General features: G+C 40.0%; 1 protein-coding gene across 1 annotated transcript in view; it reads left to right on the top strand.

Annotated features, from left to right (window-relative positions):
• The window catches only part of baz1a (bromodomain adjacent to zinc finger domain, 1A), a 78,985-nt gene that overhangs the window by 37,128 nt on the left and 20,362 nt on the right, over window positions 1–21,495 (top strand). Inside the window, exons 17-23 of the mRNA XM_080202848.1 lie at window positions 4,249–4,379; window positions 4,709–5,425; window positions 6,393–6,559; window positions 9,774–9,964; window positions 11,031–11,179; window positions 15,887–15,979; window positions 21,218–21,465. Of these exons, the coding sequence (XP_080058974.1) occupies window positions 4,249–4,379; window positions 4,709–5,425; window positions 6,393–6,559; window positions 9,774–9,964; window positions 11,031–11,179; window positions 15,887–15,979; window positions 21,218–21,465 (1,696 nt within the window). The remainder of the gene's footprint in view (window positions 1–4,248; window positions 4,380–4,708; window positions 5,426–6,392; window positions 6,560–9,773; window positions 9,965–11,030; window positions 11,180–15,886; window positions 15,980–21,217; window positions 21,466–21,495) is intronic.

Below are 21,495 nucleotides of genomic sequence, written 5' to 3' on the forward strand. Positions count from 1 at the left end.
TGGACAATGAAAAGTTTTTAAGATTCTCTATTTTCAATATTGTAAATTTAATCTAAACCATTTAATATGTTGTATATTTCAGAGCAATCAAAACCTCATTTCCTCAATCCTCCCAATGAGCTTCTTTAAAAGGGGCAATTGTCTGTTTTGTATCTTGCCTCATCATCTCAAATACCCTTACACAATTGAAGAACAATTTGTTGTTTTGAAGTACATCAATTAGACCAACAGTTGAAAAAATAATTGGTATGTGGCAAGATCCCATCATGCATAGCAAAATCAGAAATACTCAGTGAGGCAGCATGTGGCGACGAGTCGTGTTGACACTTCGGGTTGGTGATCTTTCATCAGAATGCCACAGATTCCCTATAAAAAAGATGAAACATCATTAGTTTGAAATGTTAACACTATTGACAGTGCTTGACCTGCTCAGAATTTTCTGCATGTTTTCATTTTTTATTTCAGCTTTCCAGCATCAGCTGTATTTTGTTTTTATTGTTCCCACAATGTGTAGTTGGCCACTTATTTTCCTTTCAACATTTTTCTGTCTAGCTGTTCATTTCCAATTGTGATCCTGGAAAAATGTGCCTGTTATCTGTTTCGCTAAATCCTTTCTAGCACCTGTTTTGACCCAATGAGGGCAACTTGCCGATCTTTCTAATTGTCCATCCATTCCTGGGATTGCTTATTTGGTGCATGTTTCTTGTACTTTCATTAATTTTGCATTACCAATTTGCTATAAACTTTTTACAAGACTTAAGTCTTTCAGAAATACAGGGGAGAATATGCAATAGTGATAATGTAAATGTAAATAATCGAGAGAGTCGTCATCATCGTCCTTGGGTATGTCCTATCTGACCAACAGGACAGACCCATCCGTGGTGGTGGCATAGTGGCTTACATTCAGGTGAGAGTTGCCCTGGGGGGTCGTCTTCAACTCTGAACCCCGTGAAGTTTCATAATGTCGTGTCAAACATCGGCAAGGAAACCTGCTGCTGATTACTTCCTACTGCTCCCCTCAACTGATAAATCACCACTTGAAGGAAGCACTGTAGGTGGCAATGATGCAGAATGTATCCAAGATGGGAACTTTAGTGGCCAGAGTGGCTTGGTGGTGTTACTGACCAAGCTGGCTGAATCCAAAAGAACATAGTTGTTAGACTGTGTCTGTGACAAGTGGTGAGGGAACCAATAAGAGCGAAAAACCTATTTGACCTTGTCCTCACCAATCTATCTATCAAGATACATCTGTCCATGAGTGATCACACAGTCCTTGTGGAGATGTAACCCTGCCTTCACTTTGAGGATACACTGCATTATGTTGTGTGGCACTACTGCGCTGCTAAATGAGAGAGTTTTTGAAAAGTACCAGCAACTCAAAACTGGGAGCCCATGTGGTGCTCTGGGCCATCAGCAACAGAATTACATACACAAACAACACAGCCGCAAAGCCTTGCATATCCCTCACTCTACTTTTGTGTTTAAAAGAAAAAATCAGGAATCAACCCTGGCTCATTGGAGAGTGCAAAAGAGCATTTCAGGGCAACACCAGTTATACTTAAAATGAGGTGTCAATCTGGTGAAGCTACAACACAGGACTAGTTGCATGCAAATGGTAAAAGCAGCAAGTGATAGAACTAAATGGTTCAGCTCTCAGCTCTGTAGTCCTGTGAATAGCACGTGACAGTTATGCTTTTAACTGGCGGAAAAGGCTCCACAAATGCACCATCCTCCATGATATGGGAGTCTCGCACATCTCAGCTGAAGTGTTCCAACAGTCTTCAGCCAGAAGTACCATCTGCTTCCACCAGAGAATTCTGTTGTAGGGCATAGGGGGCTAAGTGGAGTTGAAGCAACACATCAGCTGTGTGGCCTACTCCTAGTTCTTGCGTTCCCATAATCTTACACTACCGCAGTCAACCCTCTGCTACTTCATGAAAGAATTCGGCTAAGATAATCAGGTATAATTTACATTTTACTAAGGCATGCTGGCTTTCAACAGTTAGCCTGTTAGCATGTAGTTGCATTTATTTCAAACTTGGGAATAGAGGAATACAAATGGATGGCCCAGTTAGGAACACATGATCGGTGTAGGCTTAGAAGCCCAAAGGACCTGTTCCTGTGCTGGTTTGTTCTTTCTCTTGTATCAGATTTGTTTTGCTTAATTTTAGTCATCCTCCTTGATCTCAATCTCTATCTTAAAGTATTCATTCTGTTTTTTTGAAAAGCTTGTCTCATTGCTCATGTTCTGATTAGATTGAGGGTATATAGTTGTTATTTATCTTCAGTCCCATTTTTGCATAATGAAGAATTTGTTGGTTTAATACTTCTTACAGTCCATTGTTGCAGTGATTTTTTAAAAAAAAATTACCTACAACATTAGGCAGTGTTTCTTTTTAATCCCACACTAAAGATTAGCATGGGATTTAGGCATAAAGGTCTTGATTAAGATACCTGATTTAAATCTGGCCATGATCTCAGCCTAAGTAATGATTAGGGATGGGAAATTGCTGACTAATAGCTTGTCATTATTGTTGCAAGTGCATTTAAGGAAGCACTGCATGAGATCTGTGCACCTTCCACCATTTACTGAAGTTGAATGACTTGCTATAATTGCAATGCTTGATAAATAGAGACTAATTGTTATAATAGCATTCACAAGACGTGGTTCCAAGATAATGACCTGGGCTTGGATTTGAATATTCAGGGGTACTTGCCATTTCAGGTGTACGTGACATTTCAGAAGGTTCGGCAAAAAGGACAGGGATGTACAGTGGCTCTGTAATGAACAATGATAATAGTGCAACAATTAGAAATGATACAAAAACACAATGCTACAAGTACTCAGGTGTGACAACATTTATGGGGAGTGAGACAGAGTTGATGTTTTAATTCTTTCAATTGGATGTGGGCATTACTGGCAAGGCTTGCGTATGTTGCCCATTCCTAATCGCCATTAAACTGGCTTTCAAATGACAGTTGATATGCAATCACTTGCAGATCAGATTAGCAGATTTGCTTCCGTAAAGGACTTGTAGTGATTAAAATGGGTTTTCAACAGCACTCACTGAAAACTGAGATTAGCTTTCAATTCCACATTTATTAGTTGAAGATAAAGCATATCAGGCTGCCATGTGAGATTTGAATGATAGCAATAGCCTGGGCTTCTGGATTGAGTCTCGTGATACCACAAAGTCATTGTCTCTGACTTTTTGTCAGAAGTGGAAAAAGGTTTTCAAGTTAAAAGGTTGACAGTGGGAAGAATCTCAAAACGGTAGATCTTTGGGGTGGAAGACAGAAAAGAATGGTCAAACAATACGTGGTGCAAGGACAATGGGAATTGCAAATACAGTGGCACAGTGGTTAGCAGTGCCATCTCACAGTGGCAGGAACCCATGTTCAATTCCCAGCTTGGGTCACTGTGCAGAGTCTGCACGTTCTCCCCATGTCTGTGTGGGTTTCCTCCAGCTGTTTTGGTTTACTCCCACAGTTTGAAAAACATGCTCGTTAAGTGCATTAGACATGCTAAATTCTCTCTCAAAACAGGCACCGGAGTGTGGCGACTAGGGAATTTTCTCAGTAACTTCATTTGCTGTTACACAAACTTAAAAGAAACAGGAGATATGTTGAAGTGTGAAACGGGGTGAAAAAAGAATTGAGTAAAGAAACACACAAAATTGGGGAAACAGTTCACAATGACCTGGAGTGCCGAGTCAAAATAAGGTGCTGTACCTCGAGCTTTTGTTTGAGCTTTACTGGAATACTGACACAGATTGGGAGCAAGATGGAGAATTAAAATAACAAGTAACTGGAAGCTCAGGATCATACCTCCAAAACTGAATAGAGATGCTGTAGAGGAGACTACGTGGTGAGCATTGAATGCGAAATTGAAAAGTACATGGAAATTGGCGTTTTTTGGCTTGTTTGGGGTCCTGGATTAGGATGGGAGGAGGAAGAGGTTAAATCTTTGGTTATATTCAAGGCTGAGATGCAGATTTTATTTTTGAAGTGTAGATACCCAACGGGTTAAGGGGAACAAGCAGCATGGAGGAGTTGAGGCCAAGGTCAGATTTAACCAGGATTGTATTTCAAGGCAGAACAGGTTCAACTGGCTGCCTCCTCCTATTTCTTTGGTTTGTATAACAAAAGACATTTATTTGGGTTGAGGCAATGGGAGTGTGACAGGAACAATACACCATCAATAGTGAAATATGATGGTGATAAACGACTTAACTTTTTATTTTAAAGTGAAGAAGACATGGTTCAGGAAGAACTCGATACCAGCACAGAGAGCCAGGGGTCTGCACACAAGAATAGAGGGCATGAAACAGCCACGGAAGATGAGGAAGAATTGGGATCAAGTATAAGGAGTCAAAAAGGTTGAACACTGAGTAGTTATTTCCTGTATTGATGTTTTTCCTGCCGTGATGTGACCAGGAGAAAATGCATACCTTTTTAAGTTTCAAAAATGTTTTTAAAAAATAGTTTACTCTATCATATCTATAATCTAATTGGACCTGTTTGTACTTTTTGATGAAATTGGATGAGTATTTGAAAGGAAAATAGAATATAATACAAGGATATTTGTCATGAGAGTACTGAAGATGGGAATACTACAAATGACTAGCGTCTGTGCTGTGTTTGTGTCAATATGCTGTGAAATTGCATTTGAGTGTTAGAATCTTTTTTCTTGCATGTATACATATAGGAAAGAAAAATCAAGCTGGGTTTAAAAGCACCCAAAATTGTGAGGAAACTGAAGCAGCTGTGGTGGAAAGGAAAGAAATCTTAACTCCAGAGGAAGAGGAAGCTTTGAAACATGAGCAGCAGAAAAAGGAAAAAGAACTTGGAGCCAAAATTCAAAATGCTACATCTTGCACCAATATTCTCCCTTTGGGACGTGACCGTATGTACCGTAGATATTGGATCTTGAATTCTGTGCCTGGCTTGTTTGTAGAGGAAGACTATGAAGGTTTGATGGAGGACATGTTGCAGCCTTGCCCTGTCAAAACTCTAGATAAGCATATGGCATCTCAGGGAAATAAACCTTTTGATAAAACACAAGATAATGAATCCTCAGGGAATGGAACCTCAGGGAAGATGGACCTAAAGCAGCACGAACCACAGAGCAAAAATGTTTCTCAGGCCCAAAACTCTTCAGTTTCTCCTTTGCAATCATCACAGCCATCTACCTCAAAACAGGACCAAATTGTTGATGCCAGTTATACAGCACAGTTGCACAGGCCAGTAAAGAAGCCGAATCGATGGTGCTTTTACTCCTCACCAGAACAGTTAAATCAATTGATTGAAGCACTTAATTCCAGGGGAAATAGAGAGAACTCTTTGAAAGAGACCCTTCTCCAAGAGAAAAGCCGACTAATTGAGTTCCTTACTCACTTTCCTGTGGAAAGATTCAACATTCCAGGTGAGGTTTTAACCTGAGCAGTTAGCCTTAATATCCTTGCACATGAACATCAGAATGCTATTAATGTTTGCCTTCAGCAATAATAGAATATAAGATGGTACATCTGGATAAGCAGAGAAAAGGTCATCCATAATTTGAGTCAATCTGTAGTAATCGTTTTCAGATAAAACTTTGTTTTGATGAAAAGATTAAATTTTGTTATGGCTGCGGCATTTCATCTGCCCACAAGCGAATTAACTTTGCATGTTATGGGCAGCCACTTGTGATTTAGTTTAATTGTTTGTTTTGTGTTCTCTCTACATTTGATGGGTTATTCATGTAAGAGTGAAGCATTTATTTATGAAATGGTCAACTTGCTATTTGCTTAAAATGGTCAGATTTCAAAACCCCTAGTCTGAACTTGAAAGCCATTCCATCCTTTTTTGTAATTGACTATTTTTACTTCTGCTAACTTGATATCAGAATACCAGCTAAAGGTTGCTTTCAATGTTTCAAAGTCATGTGTCCTAACTTAAGTAAACGACTTAACATGAGATTAGATAGTCCTTCTGACTAATAGTGCTGTAGATGTTAATCTACTGACCAGTTTGAGCACCCATTTCATTATGGGAGTGAAGTTGGCTGACTTTACAATCATTCCAAGTAGGTCAAGTAAACATGTTCTACCTAGCTTGTATTAACTTAATGACTAATTTTAATATTTTATCTTTTTTAATCCTGGCCTTTATTCAGATGTAGAGCTATAGTTGGGTTGTTTAGCGTGTGAAAATAAGTCAGAGAATTTGTATCTTGGTAGCATGTAATGGCTGATTTTGGGTTGGTGGCAGAAACTTCTTTTATTAAGAAACCATCTTAGCTGAGATTTGCTACAAATGAAATATCAAATGATGGTGGCGCAGGAGGGAATGGAATGGCTTGTGAAGTGCTGAGAAGATAAAAATCAAATCGATACAATACTGATTTCCAGATAAAGCTCCAGTGGAGAACAAGAGTGTTCGAAGCACTTTAAAAAGTGCACACAACACACATGACACTTCGGTATTATCTGCTGAGAAGCAACTTGAACTACGATTGAAGGATCTATTGCTGGACATTGAAGATCGAACCTGGCAAGGAACTCTTGGAGGAATAAAAGTAGGTATTTTAAACATAGAAATACATTGCAACATTTTGAATCCTTTATTTTTGTTCTGTCTATATAGAGCTTTGCATAATACACGTGAAGAGAAGGAGGTTGGTGGAGACAAAAGTAGGTCCCCTACAGACAAAAGGGGGGAATGTATAATAGGGGACAAGAAATGGCTGAGCATCTGAATACATAGTTTAGTTCTGTCTTCATAAAAGAGGACATAAATCAGATACCAGAAATGTTGGAAAATGTGAAATTTAGTGGGAAGGAAGAACTTTGGGAGATCAATATTAGTAGAGAAATGGTCCTTAGAAAATTGATGGGATTGAAGGCAGATAAATCCTCAGGGCCTGATCTACATCTGGAGTATTTAAAGTGGCTCTAGAAATACAGGATGCATTGGTCGTCATGGTCCCCGCAGATTGGAGGATAGCTAATGTCGCTCCAATATTCAAAAAGGGAGGTAGAAAACAAAATTCTAGACCAGTAAGCCTAACACCGGTAATGGGAAAAATTCTCAAATCCATTATCAAGACCTTTTTAGCGGAGCATTTAGAAAACAGTGGCAAGATCGGACAGTCATCGTGGATTTATGAAGGGCAACTCGTGCTTGACCAATCTGTTGGAATTCTTCCAAGATGTAACAGAGTTGACAAGGGGGAGCCAGTTGATGTATATTTGGACTTCAAGAAAGTGTTTGACAAAATCTCAAGATTATCGTGCAAGGTTAAAGTACATGGGATCAGGGGAAGTGTATAGAGATGGATTGAAAACTGGATGACAGGAAACAGTAGGAATTAATGGATGCTATTCAAATTGACAGGCAGTCTCCAGTGGGGTGCCACAGGGATCCCAGCTATTCACAATATATATTATAAATTTGGATGCGGGAAGAAAAGGTAACGTCTCAAGGTTTGCAGATGATATCAAGTTGGGTGGGAGGGTGAACTGTGACACGGATGCAGAGATCCTTCAGCATGATCTAGACTGGTTGGATGAGTGGGCAAATCAATGGCAGATGCTGTATAGTTTGGATAAGTGTGAGGTTATTCACTTTGGAGGCAAAAACAAAAAGACAGATTACTACCTGAATGGCTGTAAATTGGGAGGGGAGTGTGCAGAGGGACCTGGGTATCCTTGTGCACCAGTTGCTGAAGGTAAGCATACAGGTGTGACAGGCAGTAAAGAAGGCAAATGGTATGTTGGCTTTCATTGCTAGAGGTTTGAGTCCAGGAACAGGGAAGAGTTGCAATTATACAGGGCCTTGGTGAGGCCACACCTAGAATATCATGTGCAGTTTTGGTCTCCTTTTGAGGAAGGATGTTCTTGCTCTCGGAGTGTAGCAAAGGTTTACCAGGCTGATTGCAGGGATGGTGGGACTGTATGAGGAGAGATTGACGAGATTAGAATTGTTTTCACTGGCGTTCAGGCGAATGAAGGGGGGATTTCATAGAGATTTATAAAATTCTAACCGACCAAGACAGGATGGATGCAGGGAAGGGTGTTCCTGAAGGGGTCATAGTCTGAGGATTCAGGGTAAACCATTTAGAACAGAGGTGAAGAGACATTTGTTCACCCAGAGTGGTGAGCCTGTGGAATTCATTTTCGCAGGAAGTAATTGATGCCAAAACATTGAATGCATTCAGGAGGTGACTAGATATAGCACTTGGGGCGAATGGGATCAAAGGTTATAGGAAGAAAGCAGGATTAGCCTATCGAGTTGGATGATCAGCCATGATTGTGATGAATGGCAGAGTGGGCTCGAAGGGCCAAATGGTGTCCTGCTCCTATCTTCAATGTTTGTTTCTTTGTAGTCTCCTTTAATGCCCTGTTGAGTTTCCCACCCAGTTTTCTTTTATGCTTGTCTGTACAGGTTACAGATATTTTGTCTATGAATCCTTAAAACTATTTTCCCCTAGCTTCCCATTATTTAGTGTCAGTGGGAATTCATTTATTATAAAGTCCCTCCATGAGATACTATAATGTGTGAGAACATGTTACTTGATTGAGTTCTCAGTTGAATGTTTCAGATATTGAGAGAATAGGGTAATTAATAGTAAAGATAGGCTTGTTTTGGAATGCCAGCACCCCTGCACGAAGCCAGTTCTAATATGTTGTTTTAGCATAGTTGATAAATTAAGGATGTTCCCTGAATAACGGTGCCTCCATTTAACTTGTAGCCTGGTTACTTGTTCAGTCTATTTTAAAAGCAAACTGTCACTTCACTGTTTCCTTCTCCTGACCCATGACTTTGATCATGAAACAGTCCAACTCTCCTGCTTTCTCCCCCTCGGGATTGGGGAAGGAAAGCAGCAAGCAGGGGCATGAGGGTCAAGTGGGGGGGGGGTGCGGGTGCCGTGGCAAGTGGGAATTGAGAATTGATAAGTAGGTAAAAGTTTGTAAAAGCAATTTTTTTGTCTTGTGGTTCAAAGCAACCAATAGGTTTTAATGTTAAAATTACAGCTCAGAACGTAACCCATCTTTATTACATGGTTTATGGGAAGGTGATTTCTGTTTAGCAAGCTGTATTTTAAAAATACGTTAGTAATAAACAAGGGATAGCTGTAATTGTGAAGAAAACTGTTGCAAATGTGAATAGAAAATGGAAAGAGATTGTTTTTTTTTTGAGGTGCCTTGGGAAGACATCTGGATAAAGTAATGGACAAGAGCCTTTTGGAAAAAGATGGAGCTTAAGTGAGATCAGGAACAAAAAGATGGCTATCGAGTTTTCCAAAAATAGCAATTCACCAGTCGGTGCAAGGGAAAGAGCTGCATTGGATGTATAAATAACATATACAGCTGCAAATAAGGGGGGTGTTTGAAAAGTGACAAAGCTTTCAATTAGAACAAATCCAGCAAAAAATGTATTTTAAAAACTAAGTGGTGTGCCTCACTTTTGAACAAGTGGGGCTTGTTATGAAAAGTAGCTAGGAATGCCATTTTGTCATACATGGACTGGAGTGGTATGTCTAAATATGGCTAGTTCAGCTCTTTTCTTGCGCATAAATAGATGTGATAAAATTGAAAATAACTACAACAGGAAATGCATACAATAGTACAAATTTTACAATTGTATAGAAGCTTCCTCAAACTTGTTCTTGGTGTATATGTTAATTTCCAATTATGGAATTCTGTATCAGGACTAAGTTGAGACCTTTTATAGTGCACAAATTTGTTCATTTGTTTTATGTAGAATGCCTAACAAATATTTCTGAACAGGTGATGGAGCGATATGCTTGGAGAAAAGCATTGGAAACTGGACAGTATGAATTGTTGAGCGGAGCAACAACGACACACAACGGTATTCGATTATTGGAAAATAATATTAAGGAAAATGAAACTATTAAAATTGAGGGAGAAGAAGCAAAAGAACTTGAAAGCATGAACAATAAATATAACTCTAAAGACAGGTATAACTATTGTTGTATTTTGTGATTTTAATCAATATATGGCCATTCAAATTTTTTCTCAATATTAATGTTCTAATAGTTAGGTGAAACCAAGCATTGGAGAACTACTTTGAGTTGGGTGGGGAAAATCTGTTCTGTATGTTTCAAATGTGAGTAGATTTACAGGGACAAGGTCAATATTATTGACTCAAGCAAATCTCTTGGTCCTTTGTAATCTCTGCACATCCAGTCCAACATTGTCTGCAGCAACATCTTAACATATCCTGTTCCCTTTGCAAGCAGAGCCATGCCATTTAGCTGTGTCTGGAAGGCACCTGGGTTTTACGGTGTTTTCAGGTTATTAGTAGGGGTATAATCTAATGGTTAACATAAAGTTAAAGGCAGATTTTATAGGAGGTGGTGTGATTTTTGTTTATCAATCAGGTGAAAAAATATAAGGTATTGCATTGCTTTGCTGCATTGAATTGATCAATGTTGACCCATCTTTGATGTTCTAATACTACAACTTTGCAGGCACTGAAAAAAACTTCAATGAATGCGCAACTTTCCTGGCTAATCCAATGATAACTTTGCAAGAGACTTAAAATCTTGGACTATAACATGAACAATGCAAAACCCTTTCTATAGCTAACTTACTTGGAAATTTTAAATGGTTGGGGTGGAGGTGTGGATGGATACAATACAGCCATGAAATATGTTTTTCCAGATGTTTTTTCAGTCGACATGTATCATTGTTAACCTGGTTTCCACAGATCTGCATGTTCTCAAAACATATACATTGAAATCTATTGTGGTGAATATAGGAAAATCCTTAACTGAGGATCTATTAATTTTTGTTTCCGTTCCTACTGTGTTCAATTTGAACGGACTAAACTTATTACAAAACAAATTCACAAACTGCACCATATGTCAATCAAGTTTACAAAAATTGTGCATTCATACCCGTTGCAGCAATAATGTCAAGTTGTAACGTTCTATGAACTATGTTGCTGAATTGGCATGATAGTCAAAAGATCACTTGTGGCGATGTGATACTGACAAATATTGTCTTTGTTTTATGATTCAGATCTTTGGAGCCCAAGACTGAAACAAAAAGTTCTGCATCTACCAGTACCAGTACTCCACAACATGTGAACTCAGTGGTGCGTTATCTAGCTATTGCTTTGCTTCAGCTGGAACAAGGAATTGAGCGCAAATTTCTGAAGCCTCCTTTGGGTTTGTATTTTGTTCTAAAGAGTCCACGAATAATTTGAATCTCAATCTCCAGTTTGCTTAAATCACTGCTATCAAAAATGGAATCCCACCTTATAAGGGGTTAACAGTGCCATTTCACGGGATTCCCAAAGCAGCTACTTCTGTCCAGTTCATCTGAGTGATTTTTGCGCTTGACTTTGCAATTTTTTTGTCACTGTACATTAATGAAACATACACTTTGGTTTACACTATTTCTTTATATACCATCTTTTGAAAGATGGTTAGTTATCCCAAAGTATGTTGGCATGTGCAGGAGTTAATAAGGAAGATGTTGATACTTGCAACAATTGGCACCATTTATAAGCTAGTGGCTTTAAAGTTTATATTTCACAACTTACTAAATAAAACCCATATGTAGTTAATGTTTCAACTGGCCTTCTCAAGGGGATTAAAAAATCAAGTTTGCTGTGAAGCTATTATTGTGGATAAATTAATGCTATGCATATATTTGATGCTACTACTACACATAATTGCTGAAAAAGTGAAGAGGTTTTGAAGAGGTGGTGTTACCAGTTCGAACATTTTCGCTATGTTTTCCTTAACTTTTTAAACTTAGTTCTTTTTCTGCTTACTTTGTCTGGACTATCAACTTTTTTTCCAGTGGTGGTGATCTGAAACCATCACTACAAAGGATCCATAACTTAGTGGCCAAGTGCTACTGTGCAGAACTGTAGTTATCTTTTTTAGTCCAGTTTAGCATGTTGGAATATTGTGTGCTAGTTTTTGTTTTGAAAAGTCGAGTGAAATTGTAGAATCTTGCCCAGCCTCTGTAGATTTATTTCTGCATCGTGAAGATAAAAGCTTACTATTGCTGTGTGTTCTTTTCTCATCTTCCCCCGATTTTAAAGTCTTTATCTCTACTTTGTTTTAAACATTTAAAATTGTGCTCTTTTCCCTCCTTTTTCCGTTAAATTTGGTGGATCATCCTTGCATAAATTCCTACAATTTTTGTAGTACTATAGGTATTCTGTTCTGTAAGGGAGAGGAGGTCAACAGAGATGACGACTTGTTTTAGAAACGTACTGTTCTCAAACGGGAATCATCACCTGTTGTCTAGATTTGGATTTGCCTGGTACAGCTTAGTTATGCGTTCTCATCAATTTAATTGGAATGAACTGTCAATTCATAGAATTCACTGTTCATAGAATGTATCCACGATAGCTCCCTTGAACAGTATGTAATGGAACCTACGAGGGAACAAGCCAGCCTAGATCTGGTCCTGTGTAATAAGAGGACTAATTAACCTTAGTTAGGGATCCTCTCAGAAGACGTAATCACGGTGTGACTGAATTCAAAATACAGAAGCATGAAGGTAAAATCCAATACCAATGTCTTGTGCTTAAAGACCACAATGGGATGAGGAAGGAGTTGACTAAGGTAGACTGGGAGCAAAAACTTTGTGTTGGGACAATTCAGCAACAGTGGAGGACTTTCTAAGCAATTTTTTTTTCAGTGCTCAGCAAAAGTATATACCAGTGATCAGGAAGGACCATAGGAAAAGAGATGATCAGCCATGGACATCTAAGGAAATAAAGGAGAGTATCAGATTGAAAGAAAATGCATACAAAGTGGCAAAGGTTGGTGGGAAACTGGAGGATTGGTTAATCTTTCAAGGGCAATAGAAAGCTAGAAAGAAAATTAAGATGAATGACGAGAGCAAATTAGCTCAATATAAAAACATAGCAAAAGTTTCTATAGACATATAAAATGAAAGAGAGTGGCTAAAATAAATGTTTATCCTTTAGAGGATGAGGAGGAGGTTGTAATAACTAGCAATGAGAAAATGGCTGAGGCATTGAACAGGTACTTTGTCAGTCTTCACAGTGGAAGACACGTGCCAAAAATTCATGACAAGAAGGCTATGGCAGGTGAGGACCTAGAAACTATCATCACAAAAGAGGTCGTGCTGGGCAAGTTAATGGGGCTAAAGGTAGACAAGTCCGGTCCTGATGGAATGCATCCCAAGGTACTAAAGGAGATGGTGGCGGAAATAGCAAATGAACTCGTGATAATTTACCAAAATTCACTGGACTCTGGAGTGGTCCCTGCAGATTGCAAAACAGCAAATGCGATGCCACTGTTTAAAGAAAGGAGTTAGACAAAAGGCGGTTAACTATAGGTCAGGTAGCTTAACTTCTGCAGTAGGGAAAATGCTTGAATTTATCATGAAGGAAGAAAAGGCAAGACATCTGGATATAAATTGTCCCACTGGGAAGACGCAGCATGGGTTCATAAAGGGCAGGTTATGTTTGACTAATTTAGTGGAATTCTGAGGACATTGAGCACAGTGGAAAACAGGGAACCTGTGGATGTGGTGTATCTGGATTTCCAGAAGGCATTTAACAAGTGCCGCACCAAAGACTGCTGCATGAGATAAAGGTGTGCGGTGTTACAGGTAATAGCATGAATAGAGGATTGGTTAACTAACAAAAGTAGGGGTAAATGGGTGTTTTTCTGGTTGGCGATCAGTGTTGGGACTGCGATTGTTTACGATTTAGGTAGATGATTTGGAGTTGGGGACCAAGTGTAGTGTCAAAAGTCGCAGATGACACTAAGGTGAGTGGCAGAGCAAAGTGTGCAAAGGATGTTGAGTCTGCAAAGGGATATAGATAGTCTGAGTGGGCAAGGGTCTGGCAGATGGAGTACAATGTTGGTAAATGTGAGGTTATCTATTTTGGTAGGAGTAACAGCAAAATGGACTACTATTTAAATGGTTAAAAAAAATTGCAGCATGCTGCTGTGCAGAGGGACCTGGATGTCCTTGTGCATGAATGACAGTTGTTTTGCAGGTAAATATCACAATTTGTTTATTAAGGTGGCAAATGGAATTTTGTCCTTTATTGCTGGAGGAATGGAGTTTAAAAACAGTGAGATTATGTTGCAGGTGAATAAGGTGCTTGTGAGGCCACCCCCAGAGTACTGTGTACAGTTTTGGTCTCCTTAGTTGAGAAAGGATGTACTGGCACTGGAGGGGCTAGAGTTGAGAGCGTTGGCTTATGAGGAGAGACTGAGTAGACTGGGGCAATATTCATTGAAATTCAGAAGAGGAGATCTCATACAAACATGAATTATGAAGGGAATAGATAAGGTAACAGAGAAGTTGCTTCCACTGGCAAGTGAAGCGTGAACTAGGGGCCATGGTCTCAAAATAAGGGGGTGCAGATTTAGGACTGAGTTCAGGAGGAACTTCACACAAAGGGTTGTAAATCAGTGGAATTCCCTGCCCAGTGAAATAGCTGAGGCTAACCTGTTGAATGTTTTTAAGCAAGGATAGATGAATTTTTCAACAGTAAAGGAATTAAGGGTTATAGTGAGCGGGCAGGTAAGTGGAGCTGAGTCCACGAATAGAGAGATTGAATAGACTGGGCCTCTACTCGGAGTTTAGAAGGCTGAGGGGGGACATCTTATAGAGATGTATAAGATAATGAAGGGGCTAGATAGGGTAGAGGTAGAGAGATGCTCCCTGTTTAGAAAGGAAAACAGAACTAGAGGGCACAGTTTCAAAATAAGGTGGGGGGGGCACTTTAGAACGGAGTTGAGGAGGAACTTCTTCACTCAAAGGGTGGTGAATCTCTGGAATTCTCTGCCCATTGAAGTGGTGGAGGCTACATCGCTAAATATATTTAAGTCACGGGTTGATAGATTTTTGGTAGGCAAGGGAATTAAGGGTTATGGGGAGAAAGCGGGAAAGTGGAACTGATCCACATCAGATCAGCTATGATCTTATTGAATGGCGGGGCAGGCTCGAAGGGCTAGATGGCCTACTCCTGCTCCTAGTTCTTCTATTTTTTTGAGAACTCAAAAGAGTTTGAATTAGAACAAGAACAATCAGGCCATCTCAAAGTCCATGCTTCTCTAGAGTATATGGTTATAGCTCTCTTTACTTCTCTTGATTCAGATACTATACGTTGAAAGTTAATTTAATGGTTTTTCTGTGCATCCTTTCCACCAAATGAGGAAATTTTAACTGGACATAGTATAGAAACTGAGGCCCTGCCGAGGTCTTTAACATATTAAGTGACACGCTCTGTCTTGCCCTAGTAAGAACATTAATGTCCTGTTTGCTGTAGCTGTAGTTTCGTGTCATTGCTCGCGAGCCTTTAGAGATCTAGACATTGGGGTGTAAATATCTTTAAATTTGGCTGCAACTCCATTAATAAGTAAGCTTCTGATGCACTGTCATATGTACAGAGTAAACAATTGGGCATAGTTGCACTCATTTTACTGATCACCTGAAAATTCTGTTTTCAGAAAACTGGGACTCAAACTATATGGCATTATGTAGAAGTAACTATCACAATTTGGTTAGCAGAAATTACCCTTTTCTCTGTCCCCAACCCAAACATAAACCTGCGAAGTTTTCATACAATGACCAAGGTGCGAAGTCAACTAATTTAATGCATTCTTAAGATTATTTAAAACTGACCATCTTTTAATACTCTTCTCAGTTGTGGAAAGATTTACAATTATGTTGGCAAATAGCGTGTATTTTGTCTAAAATGTTCAGCTGCATTTTGTAAAGTTAAGATCTACATTGCACAATAGCTCAGCTTACCAAAGCGTTCAGTCATCAGCCTCTGCAGTTTGTTCAGTCCAGCATTTCAGTGTCTTAATGTATTTAAAACTAACATTTGAAAATTATTAATTAGAACTTTATACTTCAAACAGGCGACTCAGATGATATAAAAAAGGAACAAAAAGACAAGAAGAAGAAAGATGATAAGAAAAGGAAAGATGACGATCAGATCAGTGAGAAAGATGGTGTGTGTTCAATAAATGTCTTGAGTCACTTGCCAAGAATGCTAAATATGATCAAGTATAAATGTTTGGTTTGAACTTGTTGGTTAAGAGTCAGAACTATATTAAGAACTGTTTAGTAAAAGACTTCAAAATATTTGTCTGCTTGTAAATGGAACTGAAATAAGTTCCTTTACACTGTTACTAGGCTGTCCTCTCCTAATGGCACCAAATGATGTATGCTCAATGAGGAAGATAAAAATGAGATGTATATTACTTTTTGGGTGTGCGGTTAGTGGTAATAGGCTTGTGTTTTCCTATATAGAACAAATGCACTGATTTATTATGAAGTACGCTAATCAGGCTTGCACCCTTCCTGGACATGAACTTAATCATGCCTTTGAAGGGGGACTGGGAAGATTGCGTTCTGAAATCTCACTAGTGCAAATCCTGTTTTAGCAGCCATTGAGATTTGCACCTGTGTCTATCGTGGTTGCTAGATCATGACCTATGTTTCATATCTCATTCATCTAAATTTCAGTGAATGTAAGCCTTTCCTAATAAGCAATCAGCGAACTTTCTCTGAACTGCTTCCAGTATATTCCTCCATGACCATGTGACTCCACATTCCATAAATGAATTTTAAAAATGGACTAATGAGACCAAAATGGTACCCAGCTCTTCAAGTGTAAAAGTTAAGTTGATTTATTAGTCACAAGTAGGCTTACATTCAGCCTGCAATGAAGATACTGTGAAAATCTCCTACTTGCCGCACTCTGGCACACGTTCAGGTACACCTAGGAGAATTTTAGCGTGGCCAATTCACATTACCTGCACATCTTTGAACTGTGGGAGGAAACGATCACAGAGGAAAACCATGCAGAGAATGTGCAAACTCCGCACGGTGACCCAAGCCAGCAATCAAACCCAGATCCCTGGCACTGACAGGCAGCAGTGCTAACCACTGTCACTGTGCTGCCATGTAGTTTGACCTATGTCAAGTATAGTTGCAGTGATAATGCCCTAACTTTGGAACTTATTTCCTTGGACATAAATGCCAACGTTCTGTTTGTCTTCATTGCTTGCTGTACCTGCTTGCTAACTACTTGTGATTCATTAACAAGCACAACGAGGCCCCTCTACCACATCATTCTGTGGTTTTCCCATATTAGTCCATCTGCCAAATGTTTGCCCACCCAAATTGGCCTTGCTAAATAGACCCTAGTATGGGAGGGATTAAAACGGTAAATATGTGGGGTTACAGAGATAGGGCTGGATTGTTGGTGCACGCTGGATGCGCTGAATAGCCTCCTGTACTGTAGGGATTCTGATTTCTATGATTCAAACTATCTTCATTCCTCACAACTTGCTTTCCTACCTACTTTCTGTATTGTCAAAAGATTTGGCTGCAATACAGATGATCCCTTCATCCAAGTCATTAATATAGATCATAAACAGTGGAGGCCCCAGCACACACCCCTGCAGTACTCCACTCATTGTAATAACTTTAGAAGGACAATTCCCTTGAGGGTTCAAGACAAAATTTATTTGATTAGGTAGGTGGAGAGGGGAGTGGGGGGAGGGGAAGGAAGGAAGTATGATGGTTTTTTTAAAATTTAGACTGCATTGAGAAGGAGTTTGAAGAACAAATCTGTAGGAAGTTTTCCGTTAAATGTAAATAAATTAGCAGTAATTGGGACTTCATAGTAACATAGATTTTACAAGCAGGAGTTGGACATTTGGCGCTTTGAGCCTGCTCCCACCATTGATAAGATCCTGGCTGATCTGGTGGTCTCAACCCATCTTTCCTATCTGTCATAACCCTTGACTCATTTGTCACCAAAAATCTACCGAACTCACAGTTGAATAAATTCAATGACCCATCTTCCACTGTTTTCTACTGAAAAGAATTCCACAGACTAATGACCCTTTATATTTTGGCCTTGGAGGGAGTGCAGAGGAGGTTTACTAGGCTGATACCGGAGTTGAGGGGGTTGAGCTATGAGGAGAGGCTGAATAAACTAGGCTTGTACTCGTTAGAGTTTAGAAGAATGAGGGGAGATCTCATTGAGACGTATAAGATGATGAATGGGATGGATAGGATAGAGGTGGAAAGACTCTTCCCGCTCAAAAAAGACAGTAGGACTAGGGGGCACAGCCTCAAGATAAAGGGGGGGCGGTTCAGAACGGAGTTGAGGAGGAACTTCTTCACTCAAAGGGTGGTGAATCTCTGGAATTCTCTGCCCGTTGAAGTGGTGGAGGCTGCCTCGCTAAATATTTTTAAGAAGCGGGTTGATGGGTTTTTGATAAGAGAGGGGATTAAGGGTTATGGGGAGAGGGCGGGAAAGTGGAACTGAGCCACGACAGATCAGCCATGATCTTATTGAATGGCGGGGCAGGCTCGAAGGGCCAGATGGCCTACTCCTGCTCCTATTTCTTATGTTCTTATGTTCTTATGTTCTTTAGTACGGTAGCACAGTGTTTAGCACTGCTCCCTTATGGCACCAGTACCCCAGATTCAATTCCAGCCTTAGATGACTATTTGCGTGGAGACATTTTCCCCACGCCTGTGAGAGTTTCTTCTGGGGTGCTCCAGTTTCCTCCCACAGCCAATAGATGTATAGATTAGGTGGACTGGCCATGCTAAATTGCCCATAGTGTCCAAGATATGTAGATTAGAGGAGTAAACACGTAGGGTCCCAGGGATGGGGCCTGGGTTAGGTGCCAGGAGAGTTGGTGCAGACCCGATCAAATGGTTAACTTTTGTACTATAAGAATTCTATGGGCATTTGAGAAAAAAATTTCTCCTCATCCTCCTTAAGAGGGAGGCCTCCTATTCTTCAACTGTGTCCCCCTAATTCTAGTCTCCCCTACATAGGAGACATCCATCCACTCTATCAAGCCCTCTTCGGATCCGGTGTGTTTCAACAAAGCCGTCTCTCATCCATGTATACCCAACCTGTTCAATTTCAGTTTACTTGATGGGAGTTGAGGGGGAGTGCAAGGAGGATGGAACATTTCTTGGATGCCTATGTACAGGGGAATGTCTTTAATTGCTATATTCCGTCCCTGATGAGAAAGGAATCTACTTTGAGGATTAAAGTGAGGCAAGAGCAATGTATTTTAGCAGAACATCTGGAGACATTATCTTAATACAACTGGTCTTAAAATAGCAATGGAAAGGGATGAAAAGATATATCATGGTGAAAATACCCAGTGATTCCTGTCTACTTGAGCTAAATCCCTTCCTCTATCGATGGTTGGTTAGGAAGCAATAGAATCCATACAGTGCAGAAGGGCATCATTCAGCCCATTGAGTATGCGCTGACAACAATCCCACCCGGACACTATCCACATATTAACCCTGCTAGTTCCCCAGACACTAAGAAACAATTTGGTAAAGCCAGTCAACCTAACCAGCACATCTTCGGACTGTGGGAGGAAACAGGAACATTTGGAGGAAACCCACGCTAGTGAGAAGGTGCAAACTCCACACAGTCACCTAAGGCCGGAATTGAATCTGGGTCCCTGGGGCAGAGAGACAGTGGTGCTAACAATTGTGCTGCCCTAAATAAATATGCAAGTGCAGCCCTTGACAAAATGCAGGTACTTGGGTTCAAACCAAGGGCAGGATAGTGAGCCACTTCTACAATCAGAAAGCATGCTGCAGGAGCAGGGGTCTGGAAAATTCCACTCCCAAATACATTTCCATAAGGAGGAAGGATGAGGTATCCAAAGATCGGTAATGTAAAAGAAATTGTTTGACGCGTCAAGTTTTTTTATTCATTCATCAGACATGGGTGTAGCTCGCTGGCCAGTATTCATTGCCCACTTGAGTTAACTGCATTGCTGTGTTATGTGTTGACCAGGCCAGGTATGGATGGCAGATTTCCTTTCCCAAAGGTCATTAAACCAGATGGGTTTTTCTCTCAATTGACAATGATTTCATGATCATCAGTCGATTCTTGATTCTTAATTCCAGATTTTTTATTGAATTCAAATTCCCACATCTGCTGTGGTAGGATCCAGGCCTAGGTCCCCAGAACATTAGTGAGTTTCTTGATTAATAGTCTAGTGATAATACCACTAGGGCATCACCTCCCCAGGTGCAGGATAGAATTGAAAGCCAGCAAATGTGCAAAGTAACATTCCTCTTTTTGAGACTGCAAGGGCAACTTGGTGGTGTTGCTGGCTCTTTAATAATTTTTTGCATTTGAAAGTGGTTGACTTGTACACACCTTGCACTTCAGATTGCCATGCAGTTTAGAGGGAGCTTTTGATGCAGGGAAATGTTTGTCTCTGATTCTAGGGATCTTCTTCCAAAAACTGTTGAAACTAGTTTTTAAAACAGCTCTCATCACCTTCGTCCAGAAGATTCTATTTTTGCCTCATCTGATTTTTTAAAAATTCATTTATGGTGGGGTGTGTGTGTCGCTGGCTAGGCCAGCATGTATTATCCATCTCTAGTTGCCTCACAGATGGTGGTCTTGAACTGCTGCAGTCCTCAGGTGTAGGTACACTCACTGTTATGAAGGGAGTTCCAATATTTTGACCTAACACAATGAAGGGACAGTGATGTTTCCAGATTGGGATGGTGAGTGGCTTGGAGAGCCTCCAAGTGTTCATGTTCCCAGGTATTTGCTACTGGCATTCTAAATGCCAGTGGTCATAGGTTTGGGAAGTGATGCATTCCTGCAGTGTGTCTTGTAGATTGTACACAAAGCTGCCATTGTTTGTCAGGCGACGGAGGAAATGAATGCAGAAGGGGTAACAATCAAGCAGGCTACATTGTCCTGGATGATGTTGAGGTTCTTGATTGTTGGAGCTGGATATGTCCAGGCAAATGGAGAGTACTCCACTATATTCCTGACTTGTGCCTTGTAGATGGTGAACAGGCTTTAGGGAGTCAGTGAATTACTTGCCATGGGATTTCTAGCCTTTGACATTCTCTGGTAGCTAGAGTATTTATATGGCTGGAGCAGTTCAAATTATGGTCAATGGTATCCCCCAGGATGTTAATAGTGGGAAATTCCGTGATGGTCATGGCATTGAATGTCAATATTATTGCTGTCTTTAGTATAGCAGTGCTAATACAGTCAAGTATTGTCAATGAAAAATGCCATGAGAAAGGAAATGCCTAATTACAGGGTAACAATATCCATCTGTGTTTAAAAGGCTGGTGAATCGTTCAAAGGTTGTGAATGAAATTTGTTTTTCAATTCTGATAAATTACCTAAATGACAGCGTTTAATTGCATTTTAGATGCTAGTGATGGTGGCAAAATACAGAAGACGTTATTAGATCGCTGGAGAGAATCACTTTTGGCTTCGACAAGCTTAGCTCAGGTTTTCATTCATCTCTCTACATTGGATCGCAGCATTGTATGGGCCAAGTCTTTGCTAAATGCTCGCTGTAAGATCTGTCACAAGAAGGGAGATGCAGAAAACATGCTCTTGTGTGATGGCTGCGATAGAGGTCATCACACATACTGCTTGAGACCAAAGGTTAAGGTTTGTACATTTACTTTTAAAACTAAAGAT

Source organism: Carcharhinus amblyrhynchos, chromosome 14 (assembly GCF_965287045.1).
Source record: "Carcharhinus amblyrhynchos chromosome 14, sCarAmb.v2.hapA, whole genome shotgun sequence".
Taxonomy (NCBI): Eukaryota; Metazoa; Chordata; class Chondrichthyes; order Carcharhiniformes; family Carcharhinidae; genus Carcharhinus; species Carcharhinus amblyrhynchos.